Below are 22,669 nucleotides of genomic sequence, written 5' to 3'. Positions count from 1 at the left end.
CCAGTTCAGATTGTTTTCCTGTAACTTCACGCTAAAGAATGAAGCACTTGCTGCCCTTCAGGGACGTGCACAGATACACGCCATGTGGTGCTAGAGCACCAGCCCTTTTATCCGTTGGAGAAAAAAGTGCCTTCCTGAAATCTTTTTTTTTTTTTACAGTGTATAGTGTGGGGCCAAGGTACAATTTCTGAATTTAAAGGCCTACAATACCAGTGCTCCACGTTTTTGAAATACCCTCCCCTTCACCAACACACAGTGTCCCGCCTCGTGTCTCTCAGCGGAGACGGGCTGCGTGCAGAGCGGAGAGTTGGACCTGCGCTGGTCCAGCTTCCCTCTCCTCCCCTCCGCCATCAGATAGAGCCCTGCCCTGCCGACAGGCCGGCTAACCATCCAGGAAAAAAACAAAACGAATATACTTGCTTCCTAAAGTCCAGATGAAAAAGTTAAAACTTCACCTGCCACCATTTTATCTAAACAGAACAGGCCAATCAATGGCCTACCTTTACCCGCTATGTCTTCTATGGCCGCCACCAGGCGCCAGGAGAATGTCTACGATTTAACTCAGATTAAATTAGAAGAAAAAAATAAATTCTAATTTATCTCATAGATGTACGTATTACATTTGCTATTATGGTCCATGATGACTTACTTCTGTTTAACTCATGTTTTTTTTAAATTGGAAATACAACCAAATGAGCTGGTTAACATTACAATTCATACACTACTATAGTAGTTTTTTATTTTATTTTCTAAATAGCAGACATCTTATCAGTTCTCAAGACTTGTAATCTCATTAATTTTTATTCTCTAAGAATAATTTCTGTCATAAATCACACTGGCGACATGCGGAAGTATAGATTATTCTTCTTATGATCATAGTCTCTGATGTTGGTTTCATTTTGACTGTAAAGATTTTATAATTAATTTTGTGGGTATAGTTGATTTACACTGTAGAATGGTCACTGGTTACTAACCTTTCGGAAGATAACTCATTTAGTGTGACCTACCTGGTAAATTTGGCGGTGTAACCTGCTTTGCTACAACATACGGTTATTTGGTGCAGAAGACATTTTGTGATAAAAGTACAGAATGATATATTCAAGACAAACGTTGTGCTCAGTGTGTAAAAAGAAAAAAATGAAGGATAACATAAGTTTCAAATTTGACTCAGGAAGTTCAGGTTGTGAATCAGTAATCTAACTTTAAATCAGTCTATGATAATTTTGTTGCCTTATTAATGTTAAGAATTTTGTCAAATGCATTCTTGTTTTGAGGTTTTTTTTCCTGGGTGGTCATTTCCCTTCATCCCACAGGACAGTTTGTTTTGGGGGTGCTTAGTAATACATATAAATTATGTTCATGTTGTGCCTGTAATAAATCTCACACTACAAAGGCAACCGACAGCTCCATGTGCTGCACAAGGTGCCCTTTTTTTTGCACGCCACTGCTGCCCTTACAGAAGCATTTGAATTCTCTGGAGCATAATTTAGACTCTGATCTCAGCAACAGGGTGGAAAACATTTCTGCCTCCATCGACAGTTTAATCTATCTGGTCTCGCTGTTTTCTCTCAGTGTCAAAAACTCCTTAAATTGAGTTTCAGACACCAAGACTGGACATGTCCAGCAGAGTTTCTTTGCAGATGCTCATCAAACCTGTGCTTTAATCTGAGTTTTTTTTTTTCTGCAGAAGATCTAGAGCAGGAAATGTGAAGAACCCTTTTCCACAGCACACAGGAGTTACAACCATCCTCTGGGTCTGAATACAACAACATACAAGCAAATCAGCAGAAATGAAGACAAAGCAGCTTCTTCCACAGCGGTTTCCCACTGATTGTTCTAGAAGATCTAGGTTTCAGCTGCACATTATCTCCTACTGCAGTGCTTAGCATGTTTTGCAGAAAGAAGCTCAGACAGAAGCATCAGCAAGGAACAGCACCAGAGCACAGAAGGAACCAGGATAACAAAGACTGGTGTGAGTCCTACCTAACAGCAGGTCTGAAATCAGTCACGGTCCTAATGGCGCGATCAACACTGATTATCTTTGCTCCTCTCCTTCACATCACAGACAGGGAACAGCAGACATGACAGCAGGAGCACGTTAGCAGGAGTCACTCAATTTACAGTGCGTTCCTCACGTCACGCATGAAACAGACAGAGCTCCTCCACCAGGAGGCGCTCTGATCTCACTCAGCAAACAGTCAGAGCTGGAGGAAGTTATCAGAAACACCAGGAACTGATCTGGTTTCAGCTTGGATTTAATCTCAAATTTTAACTCGAGGAATTCAAACGTCTCTCAGGGTTATGATAATGAGATCCTGTGAAATCAGTTAGTAACAAAATCATCTTGATTTACTGCTTAAAGTTCTGGATGTTTTCCAGTCAGACCAGTCAGGAGATCTGCTCTAGAACTGGTCCAGGCTCCATCTCCCAGTTCCTTCATGTCCAGTTGTTTGTTCGCTTTAAGAACATATTATTTTATTTACCTCCTCATCCTCGCCATCTCAGTCACATGATTTTAAATATTTTCAAGCTGTTTATTTCTCTTTGGTCATCAATTAAAATGCACTTCAGGAAATAAAATCATGAGATGAAACATTAAATGTTGCTGATTTGCTTTTTTGTAAAATTTTATTTATTTTGTTCTAATTTTAGTTAAACGGGTTTGGATCATGTGGAGTTCTCAAAGTTCTGTGAGGGTATTTCTGTGGACTTTGGTTCCTTTTCCCTTTTATAATGCGACTCAAAGTGGACCACAGAGAGTAAACAGGTCCCTGGCGTTGAACAAGTTCCTGACTCTAAACAGAACCATGACTCCAAACTGGACCCTGACCCCAAACAGAATCCTGACTGTCAACAAATTCCTGAATCTCAGTGGATTCCGGGCTCAAAACAGAACCCTGAGTGTGGACAGAAGCCACACCCCAAACTGAAGCCGGACTCCAAACAGAACCTTTACTCCAGAGGTGTCTGACCCTTTTCAGATGGAAGGTTCTAATTCTGACCTTCTCTGTATTCAGGTGGAAAACAGCGTCTAAACTCAAGGGATGAACCAAAACACCTAACAGAGAAGCAAAGAACCAATATTCAACTGGACACTTGATCCGTTTCCTCGGTTTACTTTAAGGAAACCTCAAACTGAGATGTGCAATTTTGTCAGCTAATAGAACTGGACTCAAACGGTAAAACAGGAGAACTACTGATCCAGACCAGTTCAACAGTTGACACCGACTTCTGACTGCTTGGAAGGACAACGGTAGAAGAAGTGGAGCCTTTACCAGCTCTGAGTGGACCTGAAAATTTCCTCCATCACAGCTGTCCAGAGCGGTGGGGTGTGTGCGTTTACCTTTGCAGAGTAGTTTTAGACGAGCTCTGAGTCAAAACCTCTGACACCGAGCTGTCGCTGGAAATCCTCTTCCTCTGCCCGTCCCTCGCCCTGAAACACACACACGCACACACACCGTTATTCCTCGTCTTCACACTGTATCCTCAAGTCCGTCCTCAGGGACCGATCGATCACAACTGCGTGACCATTGCAGGGACAGATGAGCGTCTCCATGGTAACAGCACTCTGCTTGTTTCTGTAATAATCTGCATCAGGACCCAAACATTGGTAGGACAGCTGGCTTTAAAAACCTTCAGAATTTACTCTGAAGATGACAGAACCTGTATTGGATCCCAGATAAATCCCAAACCAATATGATATGTTTTATTTTCTAAATTCAAGCAGATGAATCCGTTCTGGTTCTGCAAATGTAAGGCAGAAAAAACCTGACCTGGGAGAGGTGGGTGAAGAGGGGGAGCAGGGGAAGGAGAACTCGTCCGGCATACTGGGGGAGGTGCCCACTGTCTCCTTCACCACCAGCTCCGGGTCCAGGATGTAGAGCTCCTCCTGAGAGATCTCCGTCACATAGTTCAGGTGCTCCTGGAAGGAAAAACAGAAGGTTCCTCATCAGCTCGGACCCAAAGGTCTGCAACTACAGATGGTTTATTTTTCCAGACTCTGTTTTAATTCTAACATCAGAAAATTTGTATTCAATCACACAATTAATACAAATGTTCCACTGATGATTTGGTGATATTTAGAAATATTAGTTTTACATCCATACACAGTCAGAAATCTAAGATTAAAATAAAATATTCCTCTAATGTCATTTTTTATTATAATCATATAAAAAAAACAAAATTATTGTCCTTGAACCGCTACCTTAATGTGGTGGAGGGGTTTGAGTGCTCAAATGATCCTATAGGCTATGTTGTCTGAGGCTTAAATGCCCCTGGTAGGATCTCCCATGGCAAACAGGCTCTAGGTGACGGGTCAGACACAGAGCGGTTCAAGAATCCTTCATGAGGACTAATATATTGAGGCACGTGACGTCGCCCGGTACGGCGGAGCCGGGGTCCCACCCTGGAGCCAGGCCTGGGGTCAAGACTCGCTGGAGTGCGCCTGGTGGCCGGGTTGCTCCTCGCGGGACCGGGACCTGGCCGGGCCAAGCCCAAACGAGAGACGCGAAACCATCCCAGCTGACGGGTACCGTGAGGCCAAGCTTGCTGCGGCCCGGGCTGTGGCAGAGGCAAAAACTCAGGCCTGGGAGGAGTTCGGTGAGGCCATGGAGAAGGACTACCGGTTGGCCTCGAAGCGATTCTGGCAAACCGTCCGGCGCCTCAGGAGGGGGAAGCAGTGCTTCGCCAAAACTGTTTATAGTGGGGGCGGGAGGCTGCTGACCTCGACTGAGGACATTATCGGGCGGTGGAAGGAGTACTTCGAAGATCTCCTCAATCCTGCCATCACGCATCCCCTGGTGGAAACAGAAGCTGGGGACTCGGGGTTGGACTCTTTCATCACCCGGGCTGAAGTCACCGAGGTGGTTAAAAAGCTCCGCGGTGGCAAGGCTTCGGGGGTGGATGAGATCCGCCCTGAGTACCTCAAGTCTCTGGATGTTGTGGGGCTGTCATGGTTGACACGCCTCTTCAACATTGCGTGGCGGTCGGGGACAGTGCCTCTGGACTGGCAGACTGGGGGGGTGGTCCCCCTTCATAAGAAGGGGGACCGGAGGGTGTGTTCCAACTACAGGGGGATCACACTCCTCAGCCTCCCTGGTAAGGCCTACGCCAGGGTATTGGAGAGGAGAGTCCGACCGATAGTCGAACCTCGGCTTCAGGAGGAGCAGTGTGATTTTCGTCCCGGCCGTGAAACACTGGACCAGCTCTATACCCTCTACAGGGTACTCGAGGGTTCATGGGAGTTTGCCCAACCGGTTCACATGTGTTTTGTGGACCTGGAGAAAGCATTCAACTGTGTCCCTCGTGATGCCCTGTGGGGGGTGCTCCAGGAGTATGGAATCGGGGGCCCTTTATTAGGGGCCATCCGGTCTCTGTACAAGTGGAGCAGGAGTTTGGTCCGCATTGCCGGCACTAAGTCAGACCTGTTCCCGGTGCATGTTGGACTCTGCCAGGGCTGCCCTTTGTCACCGGTCCTGTTCATAACTTTTATGGACAGGATTTCTAGACGCAGCCAAGGGCCGGAGGGGGTCTGGTTTGGGGACCAGTGGATTTCGTCTCTTCTTTTTGCAGATGACGTGGTCCTGCTGGCCCCCTCTAGCCAAGACCTACAGCTGTGGCGGTTCGCAGCCGAGTGTGAAGCGGTTGGGATGAGGATCAGCTCCTCCAAGTCAGAGGCCATGGTTCTTGACCGGAAAAGGGTGGCTTGTCCTCTTCAGGTTGAAGGGGAGATTTATCTGCTGCACTTTATTTCCCCCAAATCACAAATTAAACAGGTTTTAAACTAAAACAAACGTTTTTAAAGTAATATATATCAGCTGATGGTTTGTGATCAATTGCCTCTGAACAAAGAAAACACTCAGGTAGTCTAAGATCATAAAAGGCATCTACTTTATCTCCTGTAGGTTAATAGAGCAGCAGAAACCTCAGATCTGAATTCATACCTGAGCCCGGTCGATCCTGTAGAACCGATCTGCAGTCGTACCTGGAAACAGAAACCAGAACTTGGTTAGGATCTTTCAGGAACCCCAATCTGAGGTGAGATGTGTGTAGGCTTACAATCCAGGAAACACCAGCTGATGGAGAGCTTTTGTGAGGACAGACTCTCTCCTTTCATCTCATCTCCGTCCTGCAGGAACACAAAGAGGAATTAAAACTGGTTCTTTCAGACTCCTGGACCCGTTCCACAATTATATGGTGACAAGGTGGTGTGAGTGTGTGCTGCACCTGTTCTAGGTCCTGGTCCTGGTTGTCCTGGAGACGCTCGATGTGCAGCCGGCACATCTCTAAGTCGCTGTCGCCAGGGACAATGATGACTCCCAGTGGCGTCGCTGCAGAAACAATCGTCAAATTTTATCTTCAGTGGGTTTAGATCTCATGATGTTTCCTCAAAACACCGGATTGTATATGCGGTTGGGGTCAACATAAAATTTCTAATGCTGTCCTGGTTAAGTTTGGCAACATTTTGGTCAGGGATTTCTCAGGGATTCTACTGGTTTAACTGGAAAGAAGAACCGAATCCAGAGACAGGTATCTAGAGGAAAATTCAAGAATTCTCAGATCTAAATCCAATGATTCAAATGAAGATCGTTCGGATTAAAAATATATTTTCTTTGGAAACATCCCTAATATTGATGTGAATTTAACAATGGATGCAGGCCTGGATGTTGGTTTTAAAGTGTGGCATGTAAGGAGCATGAAACTCTGCATGTTTTCTTGATGCCATTTAAAACTCACAGGCCTCTTTCAGCTGGTCCTTGTCGTAATGCAGAGCCTCGTATGCCGCCATGGTGATCCGGTTCACCCTGATCTGCAGCTTCTCAGGAACTGGCTGTTGGCTGCGCACAAACACACACACGCTGACATTTACACACTAACCTACAGAGGACACACACATGCACAACGTTTCAAGGACGCCACATGGATTGAGACAAGCAAGCCGTATTTGAACTGTCCACTCAGCCAGCTGTGCCTCCAACACTGATGTTTATTTTATGGCACACAATCCCACCCTGAGGAGCAAAGACAACCACGCTCAGAAGCTGAAGAGGACACCAGCATCATGTTGGGTGTGCATACGCTGAGTGTTGGAACCAATTGATTTGTTCGAGCAAACGCACAGTGTGTTGTGCTTCTCCTCAGAGATCAATATACACCAGATGTTTGGACAGTTCAAAAGCTTTTTTAAACTGAAATATTTGGGTCTGAACTGTTTCAGCTTAAAATTCCTTTTGGGATGTGAGGATGTTCCCTTTAATAGAAAAAAAAAAATCTTTCAATAATGTTAACTGATTTTCAACTTTATAATCATTTGAGGCTTAGAACACACCCTTGAGGCACCCCAAAAATAATAAGCTGCTCCTCCAAAGTTAAGCACAGCTAAGCAGATCAGTCCTGGCCCTTACTCATTCAGATGCGGCATTGAGATCCTTCTCTTAGCCTTCTGGACCATGTTAGCCTGGTTCCGTAGGTTGATCCGGATGATAGAAGGTGCCAGCTTGCAAGGCTCGCCATCCACCTGCATGGGGATGGACTTGAAGGTGGTGAGGGTCACCTCTTTACACTGGTGAAGACGCTCGCCGTGACCACCCACCTGCAGTGTTGCCTGTACACAAAGCACAGGTAAAAATGAGATGAGGGTGTTGACACCTGAGCAGAGGGCGGGGCTTATTGTAGGTTCATCAGCGGGTTACATTAAGGAAATTTTATTGGCCAGAAATAAGCTCTAGCTCTAGAATATAAAGTGATGACACTTAAAGAGTTATTTACCTCAGGGAAGATGCTGACAGCTCAACACCTCTCCGCGTCAACATGTCTCATGATGGACTGTAATTTAGTTTGACTGTATTTGATGTGGACTGAATCTGGTCTCATATACACAAGATGTTGCCGTACCTGGCCGCATGTGACCAAATGTAGACTGGATGTGCTGGGAAAGGGTCTGATATTGACTGGATGTAGATTATATGGAGCCCTATGAGGCCTCATGTGACCTGATTTAGATTGGAAGTGTTTTTATGAGATCTCATTTAGTCTAGATGCTGCCTGGTGTGGTCTGGTGCAGACTGGATTTAACCTGAATGTGACCTGTTGAACAATGAAAGAGGCTAGGTATAGACTGGAGGTGGCCGGATTGTTCTCTCCAGCTGGATGTAGAACGGGTATACACTTAATGTGGCCCTGTGTAGACTGGACATGGCCTGGTGTGATCTGATGTAGGCTGGATATATACACTGAATGTGTTTCCATGTGAACTTATCTGGACTGGATGCAGACTGGGTTTAGACTGGATGGTGTGGTCTGGAGTAGACTGGCTTTGGCCTGATGTGGTCTGATGTAGATGGGATATTGACTGGCTTTGGCCATTTGTTGCCACTGTGACCTGATGTAGAGTGGGTGTAAACTGAATATAAACTGTATGTAGACTGCATGTGGCCTGGTGGGGTCAAATGTAGATTGGTGTAGACTGGATGTTGTCTGGATGCCTTGTGACCTTACCAAAGAAGTCATGGTGAAGCCGATGACCTCGATGCAGCCGTCGTCATGACGCTGAGGTTCGAAGTCTTGACTCTCGCTGGGGTTCCCCCACGGTGTGGTGCCGGCACAGTACCTGCAGCAGAACATACAGAAATGGTCCGAGGGGGTTTATATGCTCCACTGTGATTAAGGAACACGTAGAGGAGCTTTTAATGCACTGTTTTCTTTATGATTTAAGCAAAGATGATTGAAATTTATCACACAGACCTTTTCTGTTAATGATCTCAAATAAAAATGAATAATAAGCTTTATAATCTAATATGTCCAGCCAGAATACCTGGGAATGTTGAGGAAGAGGAGGCACTGCAGCTTCATTTCCTGGACCTTGGCTGTCAGATCAGTGTTGTCACACTAAGGAAAAAGACAAACATGGTTAGAGCTAAGACAATCCCAGTTAAAACAGTGAACGGAGTAAAAGTACACTCGTTATTCTTCAGCATGATGAAGCAGACAAAGAACATGACATTTGTGCTGAAATGAATCTGTAATATAAACCTGAAAATATTTCAATAAAACACAGAAAGTATGAATGAAGAAGAAAATACCAAAGCATGTCAACATCTATCTATCCAGTTGGAGAGGCACCAGATCCAGGAAGGTGCTCACACATATCAGGGCCAGCCTTCACTCCCCAGGTGCATAAAGTTTCGACACAAGGTCTCCATCCCTGGTTCCTTCCTTGGATTTAATAGATATTAAGCACAGCAGACTGGGAACACCAAGCAGGACCTGCAGTCTTAGAGATACTCTGACCCAGTAGTCTAGCCTTTACGATGTGTCTTTTCTCAAACTCGCTCACATCCTTACATTGCACTTTTCATGCTTCTAACAAATCAAATTTCAAGACAAAATGTTCCTTTGCTGCCTCATTTATCCTGCCCACCAACAGGTGCCAAATTTAAGAAAGAATCTGTGTTTTTCCACCTATGGGGGCCATAACGTTGAGCCTGATGATGTATATTTCTGTTTTATATACAGACCCACAACCAGGATGTGTCCTTTCTTGTTTATTTAAAATCAAACTAACACCTATTTTCAGACCCAAACATATCCATCTGGTTGTGTCAGAACCGGCATAAAGCCAGTTAGTTTCTGTTTGCTGTGGCTTCATTGTGGCCTGGGTGGGATAATGCATCTCAGAGGATATAGAAAGGAGTGGAGAGCAGAGAGGTTTGTGCAGCTTTCCAAAGGGCTCAAGTATAAATGGCTGCTGATGTTATTGAAATGGATGAACCTTTGTTGTACTTCATCAGGTCTGCACAACGTTTGTAAAAAGGCTGTGTAATGTCACCTAAATGGGTTTTATTCTCTCTGAACGCAGGCTTGTTTAGATGGAAATAAAACAAAATCCGTTTCTGCAGCAGTTGTTCAGACCTCGCTCTGACCTGATGATGGTAGGTAAAATGATGCACAGAGCACAGCACTGTCCACCTGGGCTTCAGAAAGGAAAACAACAACAACAAGCAACAGATCCTGCTCAGTTCTGAGAAAACAGCTGCTCTGAAGCATAAAGGAGAACCTGGTTGTGACATCTGGTTCTCAGAAGCTGAGTTTCCTCATTCTGTGAACTTGCTGCCTGTACTCACCACCACTCTGATGTGTTTGGCCAAGTCTTTGGAGCTGCCGCTCAGGAAGTCCGAGAAGGCCGTCTGATAAAACATCACGTGCACAGATATTAGCAACATGTTTTGAGGAGATGGACTAAAGGAGGAAAGTGAAGGCGGTACTCACCCCAGCGTAGAACATCTTATTCCTGAAGCGGCTGTTGAACTTCTCTGGGTTGGCCTCTGAAAACACAAAACAGGAGAGAAGAGGATGGTTTGGTCTCTTTGTTTGATTATATTTATTAATGATGCCTGAGAGGTGATCAAAAACAAACCATCAAACATGTTAACTGTGAACAACTCGAGCTTTGGAGGGATGAGCTCTTCTTGCTTCAGGTACATTTTTTAAACACTGGATTAATATGTGCTGTCAAGATGACGATGGACTTAGTGGTCCTTGGTTTAAATCCCAAATCAGTCTTTTCTGAATGGAGATTGCATGTTCTCCCTATGAATGTACAAGTTTTTTTCTGGGATACTCCGGTTCTCAGTCCGAACTCAAGCATTATAGTTTCAATGGTATCAGTGCACGTCTGTCTGTGTGTGTGTGTCTCTGTTTAGTCCTGTAATTTCTTATAACCTGTTGAGGGTGTTCCCCATCTCAGGATAAGCCCCGTGATCCCCGAATTAAAAACACTGATCAAGTGTGGACAGAAGAGACCAGAGATGTTCGGCCATGATGCATAACATTATATTTGTAGAAAATCAAACAAAGCATTTCAGCACAGACACTGCATGTCAACTGTCAGGCACGGTGGTGGAGGGCTGATGATGTGGGCTTGTTTTGCACCCACAGGACCCGGGCAGCTTGCAGTTATCGAATCAAACTGTCCTGGAGTCAAATGTGAGACAATCTGTTTGACTGTTGAAGTTTGGCCCAAACTGTGTCATCAACAGGACAATAATAACAAACTCAGCAGCAAGCAGATTTTTAATTGATCGGGAACAGGAATTATAGTGTGGATAGACTGACCTCTGGATTCATGGAAGCCCAGTGTGACATGAGCGTCGAAACCGAGACTGAAGTAGTTGTTGAAGACGTCAATCGGAAGCTAAGAAGCAAAAATAAAACAAACAATCACACAGCTGAGAAAACGATCGAACCGTTTCATCTATTACAAACAACTTCGTCGCTCAGAGGAGTCAGCTTACTTTGTCAGTCTGGTGTTCGTCTCTCTCCTCGGGTCGAGCCTCGGGGTTAGCCTCCACATTCAGGTTCCATCGATCCAGCTGGACGATGTTCCCGTCCTCAACGTGTGACAGGATCTTTGTGATGGGCTCGTCAGTGTAGCCCTGAGACAGGAGCACAGCAGGCTGACTGGAGAACTGCTATATTTATGGTCATTTCTCTACAAGTTTTCTAAGTTCTTAACCTAAATTTTACATTTCTAAGTCAGAGTTTTCTTGAGGAAAAAATCTGATTTAAAATGTCATCTAAACAACTTATGGTGTCAGCTGGGGTGAAACAACTGGACTGACCCCTCCCCAGTTCAGAGTCCTGGCCAGGTCATTGCCCGTCCCCAGAGGAAGGATGGCGACCGGAGGCTGGGGGCGGAGTTTCAACTCGTCCAACACAGACAGGATCCATCCCACCTGAATGGAAAAACGTCATGTGACCACAGGATTTGATGTGCAACTCAGTTTGATTTACCACTGGCTTAACTCACGGTGCCGTCACCGCCACAGGCCAGGATCCTCAGGTTGGGAACTTTGGAGTACAGTTCCAGCCTGCAAGGAACAAAGGACGACAGTCAGGAAACGGGACTGGTCCAGGAGCAGAGAACTGGGAGAACTGGAACAGATCTTGATCAAGTCTAAGAGAAAGCTGCTGAGATGTTTTAGGCTCCACTAAGGGATAACAGGTAGAGAACAGAAAAAGAGACAACATGGGGTATTAAGAAGAAGACTCCTGTATATGGGACATGTCCTTACCCTTCTCTGGGTCCTCCTTTCGTGAGGTCAAACACCTGCCGAGGGTTCAGGTACCACATGAACGACTGGATGATCTTTGCTCCCTGAAGAACAAGAAAACAAATCAGCAGTGAGGAAAACCAAACCCAGCTCAGATGGTTGGGAAGACCTTCTGTCCGATCGTTCCAATAAATATTCCTCACAAAACTTCACATCCTTCCTGCAGAACTCCATGCTGTTTGAACATCAGCCAGCTGAACCTCAGTCTGTTAAACCTCAGTTAGTTGTGACTCCCAAATTCCTTGCTGCAGTTAGGAGGCGTGGAAAACTGTCTGAACAGCTTCACCCCACAGCACCTCGTGTTTTACAGTAGGACTGATTCTGCTCATAAAGACGTGACACATTTTGTTAGAGGAGGTGAATGTTGGGGTAGACCCAGGTTATTATTGTAGGAATAATAATTATTTAGCAGCAATCCACTGGAACTCTTCCTAAAAGGAAAAACAAAAATTTCCCCTAAAATATGTCTAATGTATACCATCATACTAAAGCAATTTGGTTTGGAGCCATGTGGCTATCAGAAGCCACATGGCTCTTGAGTGATTCTTGACCTGATCAGCCAATCAGAGCACTCACCAAACCAGGAACTTTCTAAACCCAAACCTGAAACAGACCTGATTTAATCAGCTCCTCATTAAATCCCAGTCTATCTGCATTGCTACAAACTGAAATAAACATCTTGATTTGACCTCATTTTGTCTAACTGTGAAATCATCTCTGATCAGTTTTCTTATGACTGACTGGATCTCCATCAGCAGAACTGAACCTCCTCCAACTCTGCAGGTAACCTGCTACTTTTCCGTTAAATCACATAGATGATCCACAGCCGTCTGTCTACTCCCCTGTGTCACTCTTGGCATTCATCTTTAACAGAACATGGAATCTTTACAGATCACAAGTTCAACTCTATCATCCCAAGCTCAGTGAGGAGTTTTCACCTATAAATAAATATAATGTTCACCAACACATTTGGAAAACTACCTGATTCCCGCCACTCTTCGGATTAACAAACACCAGTAGGGGCTTCATGAGCTGGGAGGGGAGGGGCTTGACCAGGAATGGCTTCCAGCGGCCATCTTGGACCTGAGAGACAACGGAAACATCAGATATGATGCAAAACGGTGCATTCAATGTCATTACTGAACAAAATGACGCATTTAGTGTCCTTACTAAACGTGCTGTATTCAATCTATTTACAGAAAAAAATGTTGCATTCACTGTAATTAGATAAAATGCTGTGATCACTGTCACCTCGAAACAAAACGCAATGTTAAAATCTCTGCTGAACAAAATGTTGCGTTCAGTGTTACTAAAGAAAAAAAACATTGAAGCAAAATGCTCCGTTTAACGTCTTTATCGAAGGAAATGCTGCCTGTAGTTAAGGAATAAAATGCTGAGTTCACTGTGGTTGGGAGACAAAATGCTATGTGGGTGCCAACACTGAAAGAAACGTTGCATTCAATGTCAAAACTGTACCAAATGCTGCATTCAAAGGCACTACGGAACAAAATGCTGAGTTCACTGTCATTACAGAACGAAATCCTGCATTCAGTTGTGTTACTGAAATAAATGTTATATTTAATGGCAGCATTTGGCTCAGCACATAACAAAGTGTGTTTTAGCTTTCAGATGCTCACCTCTGCTCCCTTCTTGGTTGACTTGTTGCACTTAAGTGACGTCCTTTTCTTCTTTTTACTGGATTTCAGAGATGTCTGCAGAAATAGAGAAACAGAAAATCATCAGCTGCAAACCTTTCTGCACACTTTGAGCAACCGATCAGTCATCAGAGAGAAGAGTCAATAAAAAAGGTTGAGTTTAGATTGTTCTTTATCTTCTTTGCAGTTTTTTGTTTTAATTCAATAACTCAGGATAAGCCTGATTGTTCTGTAATCTTTTATATTTGGCATTCAGGAGATTATCATCTTTGTCACATCTTTGCTCAACCTTTTACCTGTTTCATGCAGGCAGGACTTTCAGATACGCTTCATCTGCTGGAGAGAGTTTTTTTTGGCCCTTACACTTCTTCAGCTCTAACCCACAAACAGTAACCTTAGATTGATAAGAACACTCCACATAATCATGTACTGCACTCAAACTGAGTGAAAAAGCAGCGAGGACAAAAGAAAAACCTCCTGGAGAACTGCTGATTCGGGCCAGTTAATAAGTCTGGATCACAAAAACGAAAAGAGAAAGAACCCAGGAGGTGAATCAGGAGTTTAAAACCAGAGACTGGAACCTCTCTGTGTAAACTGAGGCCGAGTGAATAATATCTGTTTTAACATTTGCACAGTTAACAGTAAAATAAAAACAGGATTCCTGGTATGAACCGTACAGCTCGTGGAGGGTAATTTTCCGGATCAGGACAGTAAATACTTTGACGACAGAATTCCTGCGTGCGAACCTGCGGTTTGCGGACTCTGATGATCCATGTGGGAGGGATGATGACGGCAGCATGAGCTCCCAGAGAGCAGCACTCCTCTATCTGCTGCAGCATAAAGCACGACACCTTGTTGTGATACTGAAACACAGAGAGAGTCAGCAGACAGAAAGTTACCAGGAGCTGCAGCTTCACTCGGGTGTTATAAACCGATTCAAACTGATTGTTTACACTGACTGATCAATGTTCAGTTTTAAGCATAAAACCTTGACCAGTATTTAATGTGACCAAAGAACTGTTAACAACATGAACTCACCGCCTGTTTGCACCATGAGCAGCTGATGGCTACGATCTCTTTGCTGTGAAATGTAAACTTCTGCTGGAAGCCCTGTTGGTGACATGTTGGAGACAGTTAGAGGCTAAACGGCATCTCAAAGAGGCTGACTGTGACTCAGTGGGATGAGTAGTCATCTAGCAATCCAAAACTTGTGCGTTTGATTCCAGCTTCCTCCTGCCACATGTCAATGTGCAAGACACTTTACCCCAAGTTGCCAAGTGATCTGCATTTCAGTGTATGAATGTATTTGGAATTGGGTAAATGTGGCTCTAGAAAAGAAACATATATTTAGGCCATTTACTAAACCTTATACAGGTCCTTCTCAAAAAATTAGCATATTGTGATAAAGTTCATTATTTTCCATAATGTTAAATTTTCATCATGACATTATGGAAAATAATGAACTTTATCACAATATGCTAATTTTTTGAGAAGGACCTGTATGCCTTCATCACGGTGAAAATCCAACTACAATGGAAAAAAAACTGCACAGAAATTCAACGATAAGGTGTTATTGAGAACCATCAAAATCATTTGGAAACAATAAAATCCTAATCCAGATTGATCTCCTGTTTTAGAAACTTGTGTGATGTTTTGTTGAGTATTTAATCTCATGTTTCAAGGTTTTATTTGAGAAAACTCTCCAGATCATCAAAAAACAGCTGAAACTCTGCAGATAAACTAAAATCACAGCTGGAAAACCTGGAAATAAAATGTATTAAAACCTTTCATGAGTGCTGATGGATGCATTTCCAGCATACATCAGCTTTCTTTTTCAGGCTCATTAGAAATTTGGAACCTGCTCTTTAATAATCTGTTGGATGACAGAACTGCACTCTTATTTTGAAGGATCTCCATGAGCTTTAATTTGAATGTCCAAGTTAAAACTAACCGGTTATTAGTATTAGAACTGTAAATAGTAAACTCTTCAATGTCTCTTTTTATTATCAGTTAAAAGAATAACTGCTTGCTCTGATCATTAAGGGTTAATGGGGATGCCATAATGGATCGAGGTCCAGAAAAGAAGCAGCTGTGTCTGTGGTTCTATGGTGGTCTGCTGCTTCTGTTTGGGAGCAGCGGGGAGGTGGGAGCCACCAGCACCAGTCTTTACGCCAGCCTCAAATGAACAGTCTCTATGTAAAAACTATAAGTTGCATCAGAAAAAAATCTCAAGCCATGAGTTATAGATCCTTCTGATTCCCACACGTGTACATTTTTAGTGTGTCTACAGCGTTTTATTTTGGAAATATAAACAATTCTTCAGTTCTGGTTTAGAAAGGCTAAAAAATAATAGAAGTGAATTAGAGTTTAGGTGCACACTTTCTGCCCTCTAGGCTAAACAGACTAAAACTCTGCAAGTCTTATAGCAGTGGGAGACACACTGGGTGAAAGTAGACAAAAATGCCTATGTTCTGATGTATAAAATGTACATGTTGGGATGAAACTGTGGGCATGAAAGTAGTTCAGATCAAAAAAGTTTCTGAATATTTCACAGGGTCAGGATCTTGAGTGTGACATCGTCACGGCAGGCTGAACATTCTGAGGGAAAATCTGAAAAAAATCTAAGTGAAACGGTTTTTGTGTAAAAACAATAAAAGGTATCAAAATGTAGATTTCGGTAGCTGAAGTCCAACTTCCTGTGAGTCGTTTAAAGTTTGAATGGATTTTCTGCTGTAAATTATGGTTGAGCTATAATGCAACAGCTGATGGGGGAAATGTTAGCTTTTTTCCTACATTTTTGAGCAACATATGGTACACCACATATGCACACTATTCCTGCTCCTGAGACACACGTTTTGATGAACTGCCTGTTTTTCCAACACTGTGGAAGGAGCAGTGAACAGCAAATTCAACAGTGCTTCAATGCTTATACATTGGCAGCCTCAATTAGTGACCCGGTTTGGAGAATAATCACTGTTATAAATTTAAACAGGAAACAACATTAAGGAGAACTACTGAAGGCAAATAGGAAGAGATAAAGACTGGATCAGGTGTTCTGTTTTATGAAGACACAGACTAACCTTCCCACACTGCCGGCACTTCCCAGTCTGCCGTCTCCTGTGGACCCAGTGATGTCGAACAACGTTGGCCTGGAGAACGAGACATTTTCAGGGCATTATTTACCCAAACTTCAACTCTGAATGCTTTCAAATAATGTACGCGCACGCTGACCTCTCGGACGGCTCGAGATGCCGGTTCCCTGAATGACGGTTTGCACCTGAAGTTAATCTGAGTAGAGGACAGAAACCGTGAGCTCATGAGGAGAAACATCTGAGAGGAGGTGCTGTTCTGGAGCTCATTTACCTTCTCCAGTTGCTCCATGCACATGACGTGTACCGATATCTTACATCCAGCACATTTCTTCCTTGGCACAGACTTTTGCTGGAGAGCATAAAAACAGATCGAGTTTACAGGGAATTAATTTTTCAATTTTCTTCACCCTCTTTTTGATAAGAATCAAAGCTTCAGGTCACTCCTCTTCCCTCCACATCCCTACATTTCCCTGCTGGTTGGCACCAATACAAATCAGTGGAGCTGTAGGTGAACTCACCAGAGACTTGGCGACGCAGAACTGCTCTCCAACATAGCAGAAGTCTCCAGAAACACTGGCCTCGAACCAGATGTGTTCTCCATACTGGGCGTTCTCCTGCAACCCAAAAGTCACCAAAATAATCACCTGGGAACCAATCCTGAGTGAAAGACAGTGTTTAGATCTCAAACAGATCTGCTGGGATAAAAGAATGGGATAAAACAGTCCGGTTGTTTCCATCAACCGGCTCTGAAAACACGAGAAGAAAAACATCCCTGAAAGGTTTCAAGCATTTTTATTGTCACACCAGCTCACATTGACGTGTTAAGGTACGAAATTCAGACTCAGGTTCCGGTTAAGAAGCCTAATACTTGAGTAAAAAGAAAACTAAGTATAACATACAAACTAAATCTAACAATAAATAGCAATCAGTAAAAATATGTGCAACAAAGAGCAAAAAAAAGAAATATACACAGTTAAATAATAAAGCTGAAATGAACTTTGCAATGTACTGAATACACATGTAAAGCATGAGGTAGTCCTTAATATTGCACCTATAAGTGAGTGCAAAAGTGCACCTTTGGTGGGTGAAGTGTTTAGTGCAGCTCAGTGTGTAGCGAGAGAGTCTACAGACTGTGGTTCTGCTGAATGAACATCATTGGAACAATTTCTCCCATAAACTTGGTTTCTCTCCTCTGGAGTCTTGTAAAAATGTTTTATTTCATTGTTATTGCTTGTGGTAATGAGAGATGCTTGAGCGTGGGAGGTGGAGTCTCACAGCAGATGATCTCCGTGTATCATGCTTTTTAAGGCACCATGCTGTTTCTGCCACAGAATGACTTGGACACATCCTCCCGTGGCTCCAAGGATTAGTATTATAACCCAGGTCAAACTCCGGGCCAGTATCCTCCAATTAGTAGTCTTTCTGCTTCAGCACACCTGAAGCAAATAATTATGTAGGACTCCACAACTCTTCATTGCAGGCTGAGGAGGTTCACTGGTTTGATTCAGGTGTGCTGGACCAGGAATACATCTAAAAAGGTGCAGAACACCGGCCCTTGAGGACTGTAGTTTGATATCCCTGAGAGTGTCAACCGAGCTCAGAAACCACATCTAAATGAGGGACAGGTACATTATAACCATCTGTTCCAATTTAAGTCTGAGAAATCCTGCGATGGTGTGAACTTTGGTGTCTGATTTCTCCTCTCTGCAGAAATGGAAACTAGTGGATAATTGTTTTTCAATACTGTATTTTCTACGTCTAAAAGGTTTCTGAATCTTTCACCATAAACAGCCTCATCCCGTTCACACTAGCGGAAAAAATAATTAGCCTCCTCATGAAATTGTCATCGTTTTAGAAATGTTTCCCCTTTTGAACAGATAAGTAATTCATTTTAAACACGGCCTTTCGAATGTCCTAAATTTGTTTTGGATCAAAATATTTAGCCTCCTTAAGAACTGACCTTTTAATTGAGCAGCAGCACATGATGTCTTTTAACTCTGTGATGCTCAAAGCTTGTAAATTCAAGTTAAAACCGAGGGTTTTCGCACAATTTACACATAGCAGAAGACGTTTAGTAAAGGGTTGAGATGTCAGCTGAGAAAGCCTCATGCCAAAAAGAAAAAACAAATCTGTTTAGACATGAGAAAAACAACTGTTGATGCTCACAATTGGGGGGAAGGATGAACACAAGTTATTACCGGGTTTCCAGGTGTCAAGAACTGGAGCGAGAAGTATCATCAAGACGTTCAAACAGAAATGGACAGCACAGGACAAGCCTGGCAGAGAAAGACCCCAAAACAACTGCTAAGACAATAATAAATGACTTAGCCAAGTCAGGAACTCCAGTGTTGAAGAAGAAAATCACGGGAGCTGAACACAGGAATGTCCTGCAAGGCTGCAAACCAAAAAAAACTTCACTTTTACATAAGAGACACCTTCAAGAAGGACTGAAGTATGCCAACGACAGCCTGGAGAAGATTCTGCATCCTGAAAACATGCTCTTTGGTCAAATAAGATGAAACTAGAGCTCTTAGATTACAGAGACATTGCTTGTGTTTGGAAAAAGATTGGAGGAGCCTATAATCCAAAAAACACTGTCCCCACAGTGAAAAATGGGGGCTTCAGATATCCTGTCAAGGTGGAAGCTATCAAAGATTCTGACAGAAACCAAAAGCAGTCATCAGCAAAACTGGGTCTGGGTTTGGCGTACGTCGCTGCTGGTGAAGAACAACCTCCTGAAGGCCAGAGTGAACGTTTCTGACAGACCAGCATAAAACCCACTTGAATCCCAGGGAATATCTGTGGAGTGAATTGAAGACGAAGGTCCATGCCAAGTGGTCTCTAATGGCATCAGATGGGAATAAAAATGTTGACTCTGGAGATTTTTGTGGACTAACTGTGGTTTTAATGCAAAGTAAAACATTGTAACAGTCCAAACTAAACTGAGAACCTATAGTGGTTGGACCTATGTGTCCATTTTCTGTTCTTTTCTCTGCATCTTCATAATGTTTCTAACTCATGTTGAGTCTGTGTTTCATAAACGTGATTCAACTACATTTCATCTCTGAATGAAAACAGCCACTTACGCTCCAGTCGACGGTGCTGTTCGGCTGCAGATAGTCCGTTTGTCCGGACACGTTGGGCTGAGTCGCGGCGTGCTGCAAGCTCGACTTGGCGATGGCTTTCCTGCAAACGGCAGAAGAGAAGAAAAACCTCTGAGCAAGATTACTTTATCTAAATATTAAATCAGTGTAATAGAAATCATACTGGATGTGATCAAAGCTAAGGTCAGTTCAGTCCTGTGGAGAGGTTTTAGTGTCTTTATTTTTATACTTCATGCTGGGTCCTAAAACAAAACGAGCAACCGGGCCTTGAGAATAATTAAGAGACACCTTTAGATTTAGACTTCATTCATTTTATATTGGTTCAAGGCACCAGAACTACTCTGATGTTTGTTTTAAAGGATGAAATTCAGCCCCTTTCTGAAACATTAATATGGATGATGCAGCAGTTCACTCAGAAACTTTCAAACTGTGAAGCTGAACATTAAACAAGATTTTGTTTGTGGTTACACTATGTATTATCTGAAAAAAACATATTTTTCCTACATTTTAGACTCCATAAAGATCACAAATGCTATTGTCCCAGATTTAAGTTTTCTTTATTGTCCTGAGATGGGGCAATAAAGCAACCAGCAACTCGTCATGTTTCTCAGCTGCTTCATCAAGGAAGACATTCTTTAGTGTTAACAAAGGAAACTTGATGTAGGTGGTATTTTCAAGCAGTACTGGCACCCTTCAAAATTTCTTGTGGCTTTGACAGAGGAGCATTTTCATATCTGAGCATGAAATACAGATTCCTGCTTGAAAATCTTTGTTTACCAAAGACAGTATACCCATATTTAGAGAGTTTTTTAAAATTTGGATTTGGGAATTTCAGCAGATATTGTGCAGGAACAGCACAGTTTGTTCTGCACAATCTGACCTCAGATCTGTTTTCATGCCACACAAACACTGAAACTCATCACACAGAACTTAAGACATCTTCAGACAGCATCTGGACTACATACAGCAGGAAGGCACTCAGACTTTCCAAGCGGGAGTCGTAGCTATGGGGTCCCAGCGGGCTGAGTGCCCCGGGACCCCTGAAGAAGGCCGGATGGTTGAGGTAGTAGACAGAACATTTGCGGCTGGGCAGAAGGTGGCCTCGGCCAGGCCAGGGGCTCCCAGCCTTGCAGATGGTGGAGATCTTCCTCTTTTTCCTGTAGCTGGAGCCACGGTGGCAGATGAATGGAGACAAGTCTCCGGCAAACACCTGAGAGGAATTCCTGCGCAGGCAGCGAGGGGCCCGGATCAAGGGCCGCGATGGAGATAGTATGTCAGGGGGCTTCCTCAGTACCTGCAGGGTGGAGGTAGAGAGGGTTGGGGTGGGGATTTCATCTTCCTCTTCCTCCTCAGGCAGCTGCTCTGCCTCCGCCTCTGACAGCAGACTGCCTTCTGACTGGCTGTTGCTCGAGTAATCGCTGCTGTCATCATCTCCGTCTGATTGGAGGCTGCTAGAGTGGGAAGATGTCCCTCTATTGTTGCCTTCGTCCCTTACCTCCACCTGTTGTTCACCTGCTGGAAGCCGAGCCCCCAAGCTGCCTCCCTCCCCATCCTCCTCTTCCTCAGCCATCTGGATGAGGCTGGCCAGCAGCATGGATGGCCCCAGCAGATGAGTGTCGATGGTCCGCAGCTTCCCCACCTTTCTCCGGCACACAGCAAACCTCGGGTTCAGGCTGGGTGTGGTGGTGCTGGACCGCCGGCGGGTGTGTCCCCTTCTTCCATGTTTGGGAATCTTTGCCAGGCGGCCCCCACTTGCGCTCAGTAGCGCTGGCTGCTGGACAGTGGAGCGGCGGCGCTGCATCAAGGCAGAGGATGGAAGGCCCACACTGGACCTGCGGCGGGCCTTACTAGTGGGGACAGCCACGCTGGGCCTCCGCTGACGGCAGGCGGCGGTCTCGGTATCCACCTGCAGGGCTGCTTCCTTTCTCTTGAAGTGACGACGGAAAAAGGTGTCCATGTTGGACGCAGAGACGGGGCGGATCTCAGAAAGGCTTCTATGGCTGTTGGTGTAGAAAGTTAGGCTGAGGTTACCGAAGCTGATCTCAGTTAAAAGAAACCCAAAGAAGACCCTGCATCATTTACAGAACCATGTAGGGTTTTCAAACCAGGAAACCAGATTAGAGTCTGCTGCGTGTACCCTGAATCTTCAGCACTCAGATAGTTTTCAGAGTTCCTCGGAAGATTTAATATTTATTGATGTAACTCATACAAGTTGAGATCCAAACTCAGAAACCGCTGAACCATCTGCAGGACTCTTTTGATAGTGCTCCGAATAATAATTGGTCCCTTGACTAATTTCTTCTGTTCTCATTGTATTTGTCACACCTAAAAGGTTTCAAATAATCCTACAACTTTTAATATACATTTTTTTCAGTTTTCAAATAACAATTTCATTCATTAAAGAAAAAATATATATCCAAACCTAAACCTAATAACTGGTTGTGCCACCGTACGGCCATAACTGCCATCAAGAGTTTGCCATACCTGGTTATGAGTCTTCTACACCACTATGAAGGAATTTTGGCCCACTCCTCTTTGCAGAATTGCTTTAATTCGGCCTCATTGTAGAGTTGTCAAGTACAAACAAGCCGCTTGAGTCAAGACTTTGACTCGGCCCCTCCAAAACCTTCATTTTGTTTGTTTTTTTTGCCATTAAGAAATGGACTTGCTGGTGTTACTTGGATCGTTGTCTTGTTTTACAACATAAA

At 43.8% G+C, this 22,669-nt stretch overlaps 1 protein-coding gene across 3 annotated transcripts in view; it reads right to left on the bottom strand.

Moving 5' to 3' along the window:
* dgkzb (diacylglycerol kinase, zeta b) overlaps window positions 1-22,669 on the bottom strand; it is a 70,936-nt gene that overhangs the window by 12,749 nt on the left and 35,518 nt on the right. The window contains exons 1-27 of one of the 3 annotated variants that reach the window (XM_047385598.1): window positions 20,927-21,986; window positions 19,944-20,043; window positions 17,376-17,471; window positions 17,129-17,206; window positions 16,997-17,053; window positions 16,846-16,914; window positions 14,804-14,875; window positions 14,512-14,628; window positions 13,748-13,822; window positions 13,092-13,193; window positions 12,072-12,154; window positions 11,807-11,867; window positions 11,619-11,732; window positions 11,292-11,432; window positions 11,113-11,191; window positions 10,267-10,322; window positions 10,122-10,184; window positions 8,813-8,886; window positions 8,497-8,608; window positions 7,404-7,603; window positions 6,736-6,836; window positions 6,226-6,329; window positions 6,058-6,127; window positions 5,943-5,983; window positions 3,774-3,922; window positions 3,344-3,433; window positions 1,984-2,052 (exon numbers count right to left, since the gene is read on the bottom strand). In XM_047385598.1, coding sequence (XP_047241554.1) covers window positions 1,984-2,052; window positions 3,344-3,433; window positions 3,774-3,922; window positions 5,943-5,983; window positions 6,058-6,127; window positions 6,226-6,329; window positions 6,736-6,836; window positions 7,404-7,603; window positions 8,497-8,608; window positions 8,813-8,886; window positions 10,122-10,184; window positions 10,267-10,322; window positions 11,113-11,191; window positions 11,292-11,432; window positions 11,619-11,732; window positions 11,807-11,867; window positions 12,072-12,154; window positions 13,092-13,193; window positions 13,748-13,822; window positions 14,512-14,628; window positions 14,804-14,875; window positions 16,846-16,914; window positions 16,997-17,053; window positions 17,129-17,206; window positions 17,376-17,471; window positions 19,944-20,043; window positions 20,927-21,918 — 3,365 coding nt within the window. In that variant the 5' untranslated portion in view covers window positions 21,919-21,986. Of the gene's footprint in view, window positions 1-1,983; window positions 2,053-3,343; window positions 3,434-3,773; window positions 3,923-5,942; window positions 5,984-6,057; window positions 6,128-6,225; window positions 6,330-6,735; window positions 6,837-7,403; window positions 7,604-8,496; window positions 8,609-8,812; window positions 8,887-10,121; window positions 10,185-10,266; window positions 10,323-11,112; window positions 11,192-11,291; window positions 11,433-11,618; window positions 11,733-11,806; window positions 11,868-12,071; window positions 12,155-13,091; window positions 13,194-13,747; window positions 13,823-14,511; window positions 14,629-14,803; window positions 14,876-16,845; window positions 16,915-16,996; window positions 17,054-17,128; window positions 17,207-17,375; window positions 17,472-19,943; window positions 20,044-20,926; window positions 21,987-22,669 lie in introns of those variants that run through there. The other 2 variants (XM_047385616.1, XM_047385608.1) reach the window with 2 other exon arrangements.

The sequence above is a fragment of the Girardinichthys multiradiatus genome, chromosome 2 (assembly GCF_021462225.1).
Source record: "Girardinichthys multiradiatus isolate DD_20200921_A chromosome 2, DD_fGirMul_XY1, whole genome shotgun sequence".
Classification (NCBI taxonomy): domain Eukaryota; kingdom Metazoa; phylum Chordata; class Actinopteri; order Cyprinodontiformes; family Goodeidae; genus Girardinichthys; species Girardinichthys multiradiatus.
The sequence above is the reverse complement of the archived record's forward strand: the minus strand, read 5'-3'. Positions and strand labels throughout refer to the sequence as shown.